The 17,721-nt window shown below is 40.9% G+C and overlaps 1 protein-coding gene across 4 annotated transcripts in view; it reads right to left on the reverse strand.

The window, feature by feature from the left end:
- bsna (bassoon presynaptic cytomatrix protein a) overlaps positions 1–17,511 on the reverse strand; it is a 125,153-nt gene extending 107,642 nt beyond the window's left edge. For all 4 annotated transcript variants that reach the window (XM_086049640.1, XM_086049625.1, XM_086049617.1 and 1 more), the window contains exon 1: positions 17,199–17,511. In XM_086049640.1, the coding sequence (XP_085905766.1) occupies positions 17,199–17,377 (179 nt within the window). In that variant the 5' untranslated portion in view covers positions 17,378–17,511. The remainder of the gene's footprint in view (positions 1–17,198) is intronic.
- Positions 17,512–17,721: the final 210 nt, after the last annotated feature.

Genomic DNA, 17,721 nt, shown 5'->3' on the forward strand with positions numbered 1-17,721 from the left:
ATGCCCAACCCTAGACACTCAAATCTTGCTAGTTGTTTAAAAACTGCAAACTTCCCTTTAAGTTAAAAATGTTCAAACTGTGAAATGTACTGAAGTCCCAAAATAAAACGTAGAAATGGTTACAGCCTAGTTTTCAGTTAGTGTGACTACTCTCCTCCATTCTTTCTTTCTCAGTAAGTGTGATCGAGGATGTCAAACAGAATCAGAGACAACGAACAGTTGGCTCAGTCCTTCCCTACCACCCGCCTGCGAAAAAAACATGGACGTGTTCACCAAAAGCACAGCAGCGCTGCAAGGCTTGCAGACAGCTGCTAGTTTTGCTGCAGAAACACTTGCCATTTTGCCCCATTGACAGCTTTTGCTTCTTACTTCTTAGTCTTTACGTCCAGAAAAGCATCTGCATGTTAAAACGTTCAGGTAAGAAGGGCATCGTCAAATAACTTCAACAACTAATGTTTAGTTAAAATAGGGCAGGGGTCACTAACATGGGCCTCATAAGTAGCCCACGGGCCTGTTCTAATTGTACCTCGCCAGTGATGGGACATTGTGATTTCCTAGGAATGCTGGAGAAGTGAATATTTGAAAAAGTGACCACTGGCAGAGATGTATAGAAAGTAGTGTTGCACGGGATAACGGCACCAGTACCATTCCGTGATTTATTTCAGGGTCAAAAACGGCTCGACACCATGCTTTTAACACCGGTATTAAAAAAGAAAAATGCATCTCACCAACTCTGTTTTAAAGGCAAGTATACATACGCGCAAACGTCCTTCTGCATGTGTGCTAGAAGAAGAAGCTCCGTGAAGTGCCCACTGCCCCTCCGCTCGCTGCCCCTGCGCTCCTCGTTGAAAAGCATGAACTTTGTGTCATATGGAACTTTTTTGCTTACATGGCCGAGACAAATGGCAAGCTGACCAACATGAAAAAGCCAGTCTGTAAGGCTTGTTTTAAAACTATTGTGGCTCGAGGTAGGAACATGTCCAATCTGGCCAAGCACCTTGCTGACCGACATCCAGATTTAAACCACCGTTTTAAAGGGCAACAGGTTGTGATGTATTTTTAACACTTCCCTCAAAAATTAGTAGAGTCAGAATTATTTTGTTCACAATTTGTATAATTTGCCAAGGCATTCAACTAGCTGTGAGCGGACAAGAGAAGAGTAGACACACACGAATGGACACACGCACACTCAAAGCAACATTATGTTGAGTCATTATCAATTAAATGAACAGATTTGCTTGACTGCAACGGTGCAAATGTATTGTCAATATCAACAATGGATGGCAAGAAATGCAGTCAAATAGGTCAGGTATATGGCATGTAATGTAGAAGCTTATAGTGAATAAGTATATATATGTACATAGCCTACCCTCCAAAAACAGTTCGGTTAAAAATAACACAATTTGGGGTCAAAAATGGACCGAACCACTAAAACAATCCCAAAAATCGTTAGTTTCATACAAAACAACCCAAAACATTGGTCTGTTTTGTAGAAAACAATGCAAGATCATGGGTCAAATTGACCCAATTAGTGGATCAGTCCATTTTATTACACAAAATTGTGTTATTTTTAACGCAACTGTTTTTAGAGTGTACATTGACATGTATACATTATGCTTATATAAACATAAATGCAGATATTGGTCTCATTATTTAAAAAAATGTTGTTCTTCAAATCAGAATTGGCTAATTCTGTGGCCAAAAAGCACAGAGGGTGTACAACTGCATATCTGGCCATGAAAATGATCATAACCTGCTCAATACTACATTATAGTAGATGTCACACTAATGGCTCTATCAATCTCTGTGCACATTTTCTACTAATGACGTTCAAAAACATACATACATACATACATACATACATACATACATACATACATAAACTAGAACTAGTTTTCTCAAAGTTTAATTCATATGTAGTCTATAAAATATAACACTCCCCCACATGTGTGCAAAATGTTCACATGCGTTTAACAATGTTTAAAATGTTATTTTCTTATCAAGCATTTCATAATATTTTGAATTAATAACACATTTTCGAAATTTTGGAGTTCTTCTGCCAGTTTTAATTTTGCTGCTTTTGCTGATTTTAGATTTTTGGCAAGGCACCGTTTCGGTACCGGTATCGAGGTACTTTATGAAGGTATAGTATCAAAGTCAGAATTTTGGTATTGTGACAACACTAATAGAAAATGTTGCATATTGATATTTATCTGTTTCCTAATTACTGTGAGAAATACTTAACATCGGCGGCACGGTGGTCGACTGGTTAGCACGTCCGCCTCACAGTTCAGAGGTCGTGGGTTCTATCCCGGCTCCGGCCACCCTGTGTGGAGTTTGCATGTTCTCCCCGTGCCTGCGTGGGTTTCCTCCGGGTACTCCGGTTTCCTCCCACATTCCAAAAACATGCATGGTAAGTTGATTGGACTGTCTAAATTGCCCCTAGGTGTGATTGTGAGCGCGGATGTTTGTCTCTGTGTGCCCTGCGATTGGTTGGCAACCAATTCAGGGTGTCCCCCGCCTACTGCCCAAAGACAGCTGGGATAGGCTCCAGCACGCCCGCGACCCTTGTGAGGATAAGCGGTATGGATAATGAATGAATGAATGAAATACTTAACATGATCAGTGCCTTTACAGAAATTTAAACCAATAATCAGACATGGGAAAAGTACTGACATTCTGTACTTGAGTAAAAGTACAATTGCTTGTGTAAAAAATGACTGATAAAAATACTCATTCAATGAATTACTCAAGTACAATTGTGTAAAAAATGACTGGTAAAAGTACTCATTCAATTAATTACTCAAGTAAAAGTAAAAAAGAACAAGGGTTTGGACACCCTGCTCTACAGATACAAGTTCATAAATGATTCTAACTACCAAATCCATTACACTCGTGTCTTTATACAATCATCCTGGTAAAGACATCCCATCGTTCCAACACTTTAACAAAGTCATACATACATATCTCAGAAATAACAGCATCATTTTTGCTGTCTGATGGTGTGCTCCAACAACATAAGGAGGCTCCCTCCAGTGACATTAACGGTAAAGACAGCTTGAGTGAAAAAGACGGACCATTTGTGAAAGAACCCAAAAAATATGCATTTGCGTTAGTTTTCATGGAAAAAGCATAATCAATAATAGGAGGAATATCCTCTGTATCCAAAATGTAATGAGCATCTTCAGAAAACATGTTGACACATGTTGCAAATCTGGAACTTTCATTTGATCCACATATCGGTAAAGATATCGGTCCATAAGCCGCTTATCCAATTTTTGCACTAAAAGTGTAAAACTTTTGAAACATTTTTCTTTGAGAAAATTATGACCAATTGAACGATAATGACTGTCAATGATTCTAATATTCATATCAGTAATTAATAGGTGTTCTAAATTAAATTTGGTGGAGTACACTATGTCTTTGGTATAAATAAAATTAAGCAAGTGTTATTGATCAAATTATATGTGCCGTATTGTTATTTTGAAGCTCGGGGTATTGTGTTAGCTCTGCTGCTACAAAAATGTATAGAGGTGGAAGTAAGTCAAATAAGTGCAAGTCACAAGTAAGTCTCAAGTCGTAATCTGTGTCAAGCAAGAACCAAGTTATTGTGGAAAAGAATCAAATTGAGTCGCCACCAAATTTCAAGCAAGTCAAATCAAGTCATTACTTGATTCAAGCAAGTCATAAATCAAGTCATAAAATCTTGCTTCGTCACATTGCTGGTATGATCATTTTTTTCAGTGACCATACTACAAAAAGGACATTACCCGTAAAAAAAAAAAAAAAAATGAAATTTTACATCCTTAAAAATGAAATGAAAAACCACTTAACGCAACTAAACTTTGACTAAAATAAATGTCTACACTTAAATTACCGTATATTTGGACCATAAGACACACTTAAAATCCTTTATTTTCTCAAAGGTCGACAGTGCGCCTTGTAATGCGGTGCGCACTATGTACAGTACAGGCAGTCCTCGTATTACGACATATGAGACCTACGACGTTTCGACTTTACGACTTCCGTGCCTCCTCCTCCATTTTGTCCACAGCACCATAGTGACTACGTTTACATGCAGTCAATATTCGGGTTAAAGGCAAAATTCAGATTTCTGAAACATGCTGAACATCCCGTTTACATGACTGAGTGGACAGAGTTGCTCCGGCATTTGTGTACAGCGACATACGGCGTCATGACTCGAATGGACATCATTTCCGCTTGTTACTTTCAACTGTCAGTAAAACACAATATTCATGTCACTCACCACATGAATGAAGCACCCGGTTTCCTCCTGGCTCATGTCGGCTTTTCAATTTGTCGTCTTTGATTCAAATACCTTCCTATTAGGTTTGCATTGTCATTCTCATCCGTATCTAATCACTAGCAGGCGTTTATACATGTTTGTCATGTACGAGCTAGGACTACTGCTTCTGTGTCTAAGAATCATGGGAAATGTAGTCTTACTAGCCTAATTCGATCCGTTTCCACAATTACAATGTGGGACAATATCATTGCGGTCTGTGGTACCGAAAGCTAAACCTTAAATTCCGTCCTATTTACTTCAACATTCATGTTTGCGTCGTCATTCTTATCCATATCTAATCGCTAGCAGGCGTCTGTTTTTGTCATACTAGAACTAGAAGTACTTCCTTCTTTCGTGTCTAAGAATCATGGGAAATGTAGTCCTACTACACCGGGTAGAAGCTGAGCTTTTCTGGCAGCATATTGCCAGTGTTACAATGCAGGACCCGACCGGCGCGAGGTAAACGATGCAACTAGCTTCCAGTAGCTGCCACGACCAAGCAAAAACGGTTGGATGAAATTGAGTGCATTGACTTATTTACAGCTGTTTAACTGTCGACCAAGACAGCATTTAGCATTAGCCAAACTAATAACAAAACCACTGGTCACCGGATTGACAAGCAATGTTCAAACTTGCACAAACATTACCCCGTTGCCAACTACGGTTCGGCGCATGACGGCCCGTCGATGGTAACGTTTCAGCACATGACGGTAACACAACAATGGTCGCCTTTTGCTTCAACTTTGTGCCTCATTCTCCAGGCACGACCAATCAACCAACGCTTAATCCACCAACTCGGCAACTCGCGGTGTGCAAGTCTTTTAGTCAAATTTCAATCCTTGCTTGAGCTTGAAGAGTAGAGCTGGCAGGTGGGTCAGCAGCCCAGGGTCTTAGCCTGCTGGTTTGCGCACTCTCAACCGGGGAGACAACGGTAACTTGGGTTCGAGTCTCCGGTACGACACACGCACGCCAAGGTAGATTGAGCTCCTGAGTTTTTGTGTGATGAATGAGTTTAGACATGCTACTCTAACATTGAAAATTAAACATGAATTCAAGTTCATCTAACTGGAGCAACACTACTACTTGTTTACGGCAACATTACATTGAACACAACAACAATATACATTATTGAAAAGTGTTCTACCAGATATTTGTGATATTTTTTCCACTGGATATTTGTGTTTTACTGTACTTTTGTCTTTTAAACTTTTCATATTTTTTCTGCATCAAATATGTGTTTATAAATAATAAAGGTCAGAGAAAATTGCTGCTCATTTCATGTCATTTCAAAAAAGTATAATATATGGCGATATACAGGGACTGTACATCAGGATATAAAATTACCTATATCAGGTCATAAAAGTTTGCCCAAGGCAGTACTTAGGCCTTTGCTAAAATCCTGTTGGAATTTTACGTCATCATACATATATGGTCATTTAATAGGTTATATATTATAATAGTGTTGTTTTGGAGTCTTTCTAGTGGTGTGAGAAATGAATGAAAAATGTTACTGACAAAATATTTACAATGTCCAAGAGGCGTCATGATAGGGGTTGGCAACTCTGCTTTCATTTCACTTTAATTAAATGATTTTACTATTATACTCATCATAATCCCTCAAGGGGAAAATTCTAAGTAACACTGCTGTCTATTTTTGTACGGTACACTCCACGGATAGCCAAATCACACACATGCAGCGATGCAGACATGCAAGGAGAGATGTCAGAGTGAAAGGGGCGCAAACAGTGTGGCATCTCTTGAGTTGGGGGGTGGGGACACTGCCTTGCTCAACAGCAGCACACCAGCAGTGAAGAAGCGGACTAGCATCTCTCCAACAACTAGTTGGCATTGTTTATGCCATGGTATTCAAATACAATTAGTCACATGTTCACTGTTTAATTTTCATCGGAGACAGTATCAATGTGAAAGTGTTAGAACAGAATTGAATTGTCAATCATTTTAACACAATCAGACAAGTCAGCATGAAGCTGCACTCTCTCTTGGGAGATGCTGGAGACAACTCGATTTCGTAGCGCAAACGGTGGAGCACATCCAGCAAAATGACCTATTTTTGAAAACTGCCATTTCCACCCCCAATTTCATGCCGACTACAATAACCTTCCATTTGTGTGTCTTTGGAGTTGCCAATCCTTCCACAGTAAACGGAGTCGTGAGAGGAAAGTGTCATTCTGCTGCTCAGGGACCAACTCAAAGTGCTCACAAATACTCTTTGTTGTTATTTACCCCAGCTTGAGCTTTGTGGACTTATTGTGCACTTTTGACTCAAGGAGGATGTTTTGTTGCATTTTCTTGCAGAGATATTTTGGCATGCAAGCCATGTACAGGCATTCATTAAGTGTATTGTAATGCTTCAAGTGTAGATGGTATGCTTGTGTGTGAGAAATCCTATGAGCCAAATCCATGGTCGTTTAGAAGCCACACTCCACTGCACCATGCAGTGGATTGCATCAATCACATTTATTTTATTAATACCTAAAAATTTGCATGGAGTGCATTTAAAATACAATCCAAATACTTGGTATTAAAGTAAGAAAGTATGAGTAAAAGAGTGGGGATTTTTTTTTTTTGTTAAAGACCCTAAAGTGCACATACAGTGTTTAAAAAATGCATTCGACCTCCCCCCAATGTAAGTTTTATGCCACATTGGCCTTAGATTAACATCATTTGTAATTATCAAAATATTTTTTGTGTTTGTATATTCTGTCGTGAAACGTAAGTATACATATAAAACATGTGCATATAAAACCAAAATATTTAGAAGCTCTTAAATGAAAATAACATGTTTAATGGTGAAATATGATTATCATTGTTATCCATGAATTTTCTAATTTTATTCTTATTATTATCTTTTACACAAAAAAAAAATGAGGACGACTTTGTTATTTCTTGATTAAGATATGCAGAACAGAAAATGAACTGAACAGAAAATGTTTTAGCTCACTCAGTGCCTTTTCTTACATATACTGTAAGATATTGCATACGAGGTATGGTATGGATTTAGAATGATTGAGACGTTGAGGTTGGTGGATGATTTTACTACCGTCTTTGAGTAAACCACAGTGAGTGATAAGAGATAGGCAGGGCGGCAAATTGGTGTAATGTTGCGGAAAAGCAAATAGATGCATCTGAAACTCCGTTGTCAAAGTGCTTCACAAAACAAGGCGAAAGGCTAATAGGAGTCAACACAACAAGCAGCATAGTGGTGATGTTAGTTGTGTAGTTTTCGAGCTATAACAAAGCGTACATGCATATGAACATGCGGCAAATTCTGGTCGACAACATAATGAGAAAACACGGCGTGACCTTCACAACTGCAGCAAGGGAGAAAAATAGCCAAGCACAGCATAATAGCCTCTGAAACCAACATGGAAGTCACAGGAAGTTGACACACTTCTCCATGAACACACTGTGCTGTTCATTTTCTGAGCTAAAGCAGGAACCAATCGCAAACTACATAAGTGCACGGAAATAGCGCCTGTCAACATGATATCACCAGGATGTAGTGCACCACAAGGGCCTTTGCATCAGCATCGATGGAATAGTTCAAAATGTTAAAAAATAACGAGCATATTAAATTAGGTGGTTTACTTAGTGTAGCAGAGTGCCACATTCAATCAATGTACAGCATAATGACGCAGGTAAAGCGTCAGAGAGAAAAACTCAAAATTCCACGAATCTTGACAACGACAAGGTAAATAGTCAATACATTTGTTGTGCGGTACGGATTCACAGGGATAAAAAAAAATTGAATTTTACCACCTTCGCAGCCTCTAAGCTTTTATTTTACTCACTCTCAGTTTACAGCAATGGTCTGTTTTTCAAAGCACAACCCTCTCATTCTCACGTCGCAAAGCTGTGGCACTACTTCCTGTATGTTTCTTGACAGGTTTTTCATGCCGGCACTTAGCGTTTGATGGCTAGCGCTGTCAACCAGCTGAAAATGTAACTGGTAAAACTAGACGTTCATTGAGTCAATTCTAAATCAAAAGACAGCTGGGTTTAAACAAAGCCTGTCAGGTGTGTATGAGCCTCCAATGGATATGTGTGTGTTCATCGGCGCTTGGCAAATCATCTTAAAGTTGCATTATCCTCACCAGCTGGACTGACAATGTGGTACAGGAGAACACATGGCAGAAATAATACTGTGTACTTATTATATACACTTATCTATATTAAAACATCGACAATGGAAAAACACAAAAGCAACCGCGTTAGGGTTGGTGTTGGAAGTTGAAATCGTTTCTCTTTCAATTTACAATGCAGTATTTATTTTTATTAAACTAAGATTAGTCATTCACAGGGTTGGGGTTAATCTTATATTTTTTCAGTAAATAACTTTTTATTCTTCAGGGTTAGGGTTAGGTTTAGAATTAGGGTTATCCTTTATTAGGTTAGGTCAGGGCTGGGCAGTTCCGGTCCTCGAGGGCCGGATCCTGCATGTTTTATATGTCACCCTGCTGCAACCCACCTGATTCAAATAATCAGGATTGTTATCCAGCCTCTGCGGACCTTGCTGATTATATGATCATTTGAATTAGGTGTGCTGCAGCTGGGAGACACAAAAAACATACAGGATACCGGCCCTCGAAGACCGGAATTACCCACCCCTGGGTTAGGCCAATAGTTAAGGTTTGGGGATAAGGTTCGGGTTAGGGTTGCGAGGTGAAATAGCTTTCTTTTGTTATTCTAATTTAAAATATACTGTGGTCTTTTTTCCCCCTAGTAAATCACAGTTAGCCCCTTGTAGGGTTAGGTTTAGTATTTTTCTTAGGGTGAGCTAGGCCTTCTGTTATTTCAGTTTACAATATGTTATTTTTTCAGTAAATGACCATTCTAATCTTTATTTCATAGAGTTAGGGCTAGATTTCAAGGTTGAAATATTTTATTTTTCAATTTTCATTATAGCCATCATCCCTAACCAGGTTGCTGTGAGTCACAGCATCCATCATTAGGAGTGCAGCAGGAAAAAATATTTTTCAATTATAACTCTATCTTTGTTCATCTATATATGTCAGGGGTGCATTGTGAAAGGCAGAACAACATATCTGCAAATTGCTATGCAGCTGTCGCATAGAGCCTTCAGCCGGCAAGAACAAGTTAGCACACTTGTACAATTGTTCTGAGATGCAAACGGCGGGTGTTATGGTGCTTTGTATAAAAAAGTGTACTTCTTGCAAACACGTACAAAAGCAGATTGCATAGAGCCATCAGTCATCAAAAACAAGTTAGCACACTTGTGCAATTGTGTTGAGATGCAAATGGATGGTGTTATGGTGCTTTGTATAAAAGGTATACTTCTTGCAAACAACTGAACAGAAGCCAACAGACCTCCTCTGGGTGCTGCGGAAAGCCAACATTGACTAGCCTAAGTTATCTTACCTGTCTTTAGACTTTGTTGCTCACAAACACATAGCTTGGCAAAAATAATAAAGATAAGTTGAAGAAACGAAAAGCAAAAAATGACATGGCTTTAGTCAGCGGTAGCCATGATTGAGTAGCCTAAAGGGCATACCTCATTGAACGATGTGTGCTTGCATCTTAGAAAATGTTGCGTTTCGTCAGGGCTCGAAAAGCATTGCAAATCTGCAAATCTATTTGCAGATATAGAGCCCTCTGTCGACAAAAAGAAGTGAGCACCCTTGTACAATTGTTTTGAGATGCAAGACCAAACGTCACCTTCAGAGCTGGGGATGAATCCAATCTGAGAACAGTGAGAGCCTACCTGTCCCGTGGTATCAGGAAAGCAAAACGAGACTACACCAAATGAACACCTCCAACTTCAGAAAGAGCAGAGATGCACAAAACGAGACTACACCAAATGAACACCTCCAACTTCAAAAAAGGCAGAGCTGCACACAGACTATGGCAGGCCATCCAGGTGTTGATTTCATCTAAGTTTCTCAGCGGCAATTCATGTAGTAACTCAATCAAAGACAAAGTGACTGCACAACTAAACTTTACTCCAAATGGGCTGGCGTAACCCCCCACCTCCTCCGTGTGCCAGTAATTGCCTAGTTTCCACAACAAAAGCGCCGGTTCACACCTTGATGTGGGATATTAGCTAAAAGCTTGGTGTAAAACTGACCGCTCTTAGGGCACTGTAGGTAGAAGTGATAAGTGACCGCCTTCTGGGTTTTCTAGTGTTAAATGCTCATCTATTCGATGGTAGAAGATACAATAAACTTTTGTATCCACCTGTTGCCATTCATACAACACAGCGACGCACAGATTTTTACGGGGCGTTGCTCCGTTACCTGTGTGAATGTGACATGCTTTCTCTTGCTCCATCACAGAATAAAAAGATATATATTTAGAACTCTTGTCAAGTCATTGCCACTGTTGAAAATGTATAGCACATAGTCTTTATTACAACACATTTAATTTTATTTTAAAAAAACGTATTCAAAATAATTTCCAACTATAAATAACTACATCGCCCATAATGCATAGCGCTATTGGATCACGCGCATAACGGCTCTCTGCCGCCTGTCAGTAACCCAAAGAAATGCGCTGCTTACAAGATTGCTTACACACAGACTTCCCTAAATACTTTGCAGTTCATGCAGCATTTACAAAAGATCCAATACACCACTGTTGGTACTCTAGTCGAACGTAAAATATCAGTTACTTATTTTTGTTACGATCGATAGCGTGAGCACCTTGATGCGCCCCACGTCCGCGAATCGCAAATATATAAACTCCCCATTTAATATTTATTAGTTGCCAGTACTGACGCAGACACACGGACTCACAATAGTAGATGCTAATGAAGGCATACAAATAGCAAAATGGCATGACAATCTGGGTTAGTAGATGCGCTACATACCAACGGGCTGTGTGCTCCTGATTTTGACGTTTCAGGTAAAATGACAGATGAAAAACAGTGGCCATTTGTCACACTTCTGCGCCGACACCACGGACATTCACAGAGCCATAAAAAAAGAATAGCAAATACTGTAAATGAAGCGTAAACATGTGAGACTTAATGAAACCATTGATTACGTTTAGGTTACAACAAATTATTGGCCAACAGCTCCATAAATTTGTCCATTAATTCAGAAGGCTTAACGCTGACCTATTTCACATCCGCTGCATTGACATATAAATAATGCCCGCTGTTAATTAATGCAGTTATATTACAACTCTCGACTCGCTTACTTCGTCTCCTTACACACATACAACCATCTCTCCCGCGGCATTATGCACGGACGCTTTTTGGGGGGGACGGCGGGCGGAACGGTGTCGGGACGAATAATTTTTATGAATAAGGATGGAGGGACGAGGCTGGAATGGTACCCAGGTCGCGGCCGGAGGACGGAGCGGCAAAAAAGAGTCAAGTGCCCATCTTTCGGTGCCACAAGAAGCCTTATGGAAGATGCCTTTCAAACGTGTCACTCTGCTATAACTACATTATGCCAATTCAGCAATTGGCGTGTTGGTATTGGTGTATCATGGTATGGTGTATGTATTGTATAAGACAGCCTATGACAGTATCGACATTTTTTGCATGATATGAGTTCAATTAAATTAGTTTGCCATATTTTCCATTTTTATTTTTTGCAGTCACCTTTTTTGATGTCACGTTTTGTGATGGGTGGCTCCTGCAATCTGGCCTTGTTAGTATGTGTTTTGAGTGCAGCGTTGCTCAAGGGCACATGGAGTGAAGTAGTCTTTCCGCTTCCATATTTTTCATCTACAGCAACCCTCTGGCACCCCATAAAACAATCGCGATCTTATGAAGAGCCAAATATTAAGCCGCAAATTTGTCATATCATTTGTAGAATGTAGTTCATATTTGTAATATACATTTTTCCCAGCTACACTCCATTATCTAAAAAACTAATACACAAAAGACAATATCACTCCATTTGGACATTTCTCCAATTTTATGCCCATTATATCCCAACTAGATGCCCCTTCAACATGCGCGTTCATCTGTTATCAAACGCCGACACAGTGACGTCGATGCGCAGAAAGACACTCTAGCAAAGCAGCCCCAGGCGATAACTAAGCCTCCACCATGTTTAAGAGTAGACACTGTATCAGGGGTCTCAAACTCATTTTTGTCGCGGGTCACATGGTAGTTCTGATTTCACTCGGAGGGCCGTTAGGACTGTTAACCCATGTAAATGTATAATCGCCTTATACACAACTAATTGATGCATCACTAGTTTTGAAATCAGAAGCCAGTAAATAGTTTGTTCAACTACTTTTCAATATGTTTTAAAGGAAGGATTGGTAACAAATGCTTGAAATATAGAAAATGTTGTGATAATAGTGAAGACAATTTCAAAAAAACATGTCAACACATGATTTGTCTTCTCGGGCCACATAAAATGATGTCGAGGGCCCCCGGGCCTTTAGTTTGACACCTGCTGTACATTGTTCTTTTGCTTCATTTGTGGATCAGTAAAGATAGAGCAGATGTGACTTTCCAAAAATCTCATCTGTAAAACATTTTGTGGCTTGTCACCATGCAGATTGATAAATTCCAGTCAGGTCATTTATGTTTGTGACCATTTTTTGCCCTTTTTTCTTGAAAGGAAAGATGCCAACAGTTTGTCCATGATTATATATTGACATAGCAGTGAGCTAGCCATCCATATACAGTAGCTCACATACAGGCATACGTGATTATACACAACAAAAGTACACATAAACCAGCCTGGCATGTGTGAGTTGAGTCAGATGGAACATGAACACGTGACGTTATCGCAAGTGAATGTTCTGCTCCATATGTGCTTTCTCTTTCTCTCTCTCTCCCTCTCTCTCTCCCTCGAAGTCTTTTTCATTGAGCCATCTGGACATTATTGCTCTTCATTCCCTTCTTCATTTTCTCCCTACACCAATCCAGACTTCACACATTCTTCTCATATCCTTTCTTTGTGCCTTTTATATATTTATAGCATGCGCAGCTCCCATTTGCAATAAATTGGGGCTCCATTGTTTCGGTTCTGTCCAAATTGCCACTGATTGATTGGACCATTTTATTATGAACATGTAAAATGATTAGGGTGGGGGGATTAAAAAAAAGCTAAATTACTGCTTCATTCATATTTATTGTGACTAAATTTAATGCATTGCATTTCCCCGATGAGAGTTGGAAAAGGGATACATATTCATCCTAACCAACTGAAAGTAATTTGCATTTGTGTGTAATAATATAGAGCACATTGCAGTATAACTTTATTTTTTAATTTATTACCATTCATACATTAAATATAAAATACAGTATATAATGCAAAACCTTTTATAAAATCGCAGCACATTATTGGTTATAAGCTATTTTATCGTTGTGTACTTGATGAGCATTGCAATTTTGTTGGATTCATCCCAAAAACATTGTAAACTGTCTTTTTGAAAATTGACATGAAATAATTGCTGTTGTTTTATTTATTGCAACAAACATAAGCATGAAGGAAAATATTTTTACACACCCTTTTTTGTGGTTTTGCGGCCAACGTTGTCCAGCATGTTTGTTGAGAGGATCTCTTTGTTTCGGAAATGTTTAGATCAGGGAATGGCGGTAATATTGGTCAACTGTGGACTTGTGAAGCCCTTTGAGATTCTTCTGTGATTAAGGGCTATACAAATAAACTTGACTTGACTTAAAGTGGAAGTCAACCCAAACATATTATTTTAAGAAAATGAAACACGGCATTCTGATTAATATTGCATTTGTGGAATATGAGTTGAGCAGCAAAATCCACCCCTTTTTAGCCATCTCAGGGGTCGGCCAATTTGTCATTTCTTTCGACTGAAAATGACATCACAACTGCTCAGGGCTCAGGTAGTGACCAATCATAGCTCAGTTTCAGAAAACAGGTGAGCCGTGAATGGTCGTTATCTGAGCCCAGAGGTTCTGCGATGTCATTTTCAGTCGACAGAAGTGACAAAATGGCCGCCCCCCTGAGATGGCTAAAAACAGGTGGATTTTGCTGCGGAACTCATATTTTAAATTAATCATCTTGCCTTGTTTCAACTAGTGGGCCTCAATAGAACATATTCTTGAAAAAAAAATATGCTTGGGTTGACTTTCTCTTTAATGAAGACATGTTATGACATGACATAGTGTTTAAGACTTTATTCTCTTGAAACCTGAAACATCCATCTAACTTCTATACTGCTTATCCTCACTGGGCTGGTGGATGTGCTGGAGCCTCTCCCAGCTGACTTGAGGCGAGAGGCGGGGAACAACCAGGCCTGGTCGCCAGCCAAATGAATATCATAGGACATGAAAAAGATAAAACTATGGTGTTTTTGGACGTCAAAATATACTACAGAATATATCCTTTGGCAATGTGGGTGATTTATTTATTTATTGTTTATTTTCCAGATGACAGTATGTCAGACTTTATTTTCAATGGTTACGATGGTTCCTTTTTTTTACTTTTAATGATTGGCCTTTGCATCCCTCTGTTCCTTTCACCCACCTTCCTCTTTTTTATGCCCTTTAGACAGTGGTCCGTTCTATAGCCTCATTCCCTTTTTTCTGCATTCCCTTTCTGCAGACCCTTTCAGCTCTCTTTATATCTCCATCGCTCTCCTCCATCTTTACATATTTGCACTTTAGACTGTACATGCCCCATTCAGTAGCAGGGAGGTGGAGCCACTTTTCGGCTGCCTGTGATTGGTTGAAAATCAGGGGTGAGGAAGAGTGAGGCTATGAGAGCATATGCACATTGCACTTATACCGGCAGTCTGAAACTGTGGCAACTGGATTCTATTGCACATAGACCACATAGACAAGTTTGTGTCGCATTGTCAGTTTTGTTATTGTTGCTGTACACAAGAACAGAAGTAAAACTTAGAACCATAAAATCCACCCGTCAGCAATCGATCGATCAATAATCATCAATTTGTCACTTCTGTCGATTGAAAATGACATCACAACTGCTCAGGGCTCAGGTAACGACCCATCATGGCTCAGCCTCAGAAAACAGGTCAGTCGTGATAGGTCCTTAGCTGAGCCCTGAGTAGTTGTGATGTCATTTTCAGTCGACAGCAAGTGACAAAATGGCCGCCCCCAGAGTTGGCTGAAAACAGGTGGATTAACTCATATTCCACAAACGCAATATTAATCAGAATGCCTTGTTTCAACGAGTAGGCCTGCATAGAACATATTCTTGAAAAAAATATGTTTGGGTTGATTTCAGCTTTAATAAGATGCTCTGAAATGTATACTTTGAACATGTATAAATATTGCTATGCTGACAAATGTTTTTTTAAAGGCTATTTTCAAACAATGCAATTTCTTTATTCTTCTTCACATCTATAAAAGTGGGTCGCGACTTTGCGGCAATATGAAAATGCGGGTCAGGGGGTAACGACAGTTGTGAACCACTGCAATGCGAATCGGTTGTTTGCCAAAATGCACCTGCGGCAATTAGTCCTGGGTGTATGCCGTTTCTCGCTCAAACTTAGCTAGGATAGGCTCCACCTCACAAGTGACCATTATGAGGAAAAGCGAGTATTTAAAAAATACATAACAATGGATGGATTGATATGCTAACACACAAGAGCTACATATTTCTCTTTCTGCTCCAAACTCCCATTTCATGACCACACAAATGTACAGTAGCTGGGAGGCTATGAGTAAAGCGATGGCAAGAAGAACAGAAAAGGGCATTTGAGCATCCTCTCTCCAGAAGGGCGCTCAAATGGAGAGAGGAAGGCCGGCATAAGGGGGGGAAGAGTGGATGTGCAGCGATTGCAAACTATAGACGAAGAGGGGAGGAGGCTGAATAGGCAAACACACTATGCACGTGATCATTCTATTCACATGGCCTCTCATTCCACTCTTATCAATACTTAATGTGATGTGCTGCACGATACACAAACCTTTATTCCAGCACATTTGATAGAAGCATCACATGCAGTCTCAAATGGAATAGTGCAGCCGAGTTGTCGGTTTTTAGAAGGCAGCTTAAGCTGTCATCATGCCTCCTCTGAGTCCGTATGTTATATAATGATGGATATGCCACGTCGTCGCTCCTATGTCTCTCGACTCTCACACGGGGTGACAATCAAACGTGCACACGGCGTGCCCTATGTACCATGAGTCAACTGTATGCTTGCCCTGTTTCTGCAATTATTTCACACAATCAGCTTGATTGTATAGCAGCAAGGTTTTTTTTAAATTGCATTTTACTATATACTGGGAATGCGATGTGATGCATTGCACAGTAGCTCATACGCATGCACATGAAAAATCCCGTGTTTCCATCAGCCATGGAGGCTGGAGGGATGTGCAAGCTGTTCGAGCCCCTAACATAATAGTACCACTATGACACACATCCTCAAACACACGCCCACGTATTCAAGGCAAGCCCGGTGGAGCACGCGCGCGCACATGCACACGCAAACACGCGACACGAGAATCACGTGTCCATCACCTCGAGAATAAAACAACTACATGAAACTGAATTTTATGAGTGATGTGCACGAATGCTGCATTTGATGGGAAACGACTAACACGGAGGTTCGCCTGTGCGTGCGCGTGAGTTGGTGCGGTCGCGTACACGAGCGCGCGCGAGCGTTTTTCTGCAGCTCGTCACGCCAAGTCCGTGCGACTCACCACGCAAGAGGGGAAATACTATCATCGCAGCACATGACACCGCGGAATACGACGGTAGATGATGGGGCTCGGGTTTTGGCTGCCATTGCACTCGCTTTCATTCTGTTTCACATGTATGGATTTAATGTGGGGTTTTTTTTTTCTTTGGGGGTGGGGTTGCAGCTAGTTCCACCGTGGTTGCGCTCACGCCACGCAAGGATGTCCTCCTTGTGCAACCTTCCAATTAGTATGTGCATTCTTCACTAGTCCCAAAACACATGTCGGACACCCATGTAGCCGAACCGCTGGCCCTACCTCGTCATCCCCATCCCGGGGCCTCCGATTCCCATCCCTCCGCCGGCAGCCGAGCCGTTGACGGGTTTCACGTGCTGTCCTCCCGGCCCTGCGCTCGCGGGTCCCCCGGCCATCACGGAGCCCATCATCCCGGCCTCTCCGGGCTGCCCGCCGCCCTCCATGCTCGCCTCGTTCCCCATCTCGGTCTCGGCTCGGGAGACAGGAGGGCGGTGAAGAGCGGTACCGCGTCCGATCGGTCCGAACTACCTCTGCTTCTGTGTCGCAAGATGCCCTTTTAATTTATGTGGTCCAAACTGGAGTGGACGGGGGTAAAAAAAAAAGGGGGGGGGAAGAGGGAGAGCGAACTCAGCGTTGCTCCTGTATCACCGCCATCGTCTTCATCCTCCTCCTCCCCGTCAGCCTCAGCACCAGTAGGCTGGGTTCTGACGTGTGACGGGAGCGCGCTTATGGGCCGTCCAGGCTGTGGGGAACAAAACCGACAGGCGGCGCAGGAGTGCGCGATTGGACTAGAATTACTGTACAT

Source organism: Filicampus tigris, chromosome 1, assembly GCF_054856515.1.
Source record: "Filicampus tigris isolate MCC_2025a chromosome 1, RoL_Ftig_1.0, whole genome shotgun sequence".
NCBI classification, from domain to species: Eukaryota; Metazoa; Chordata; class Actinopteri; order Syngnathiformes; family Syngnathidae; genus Filicampus; species Filicampus tigris.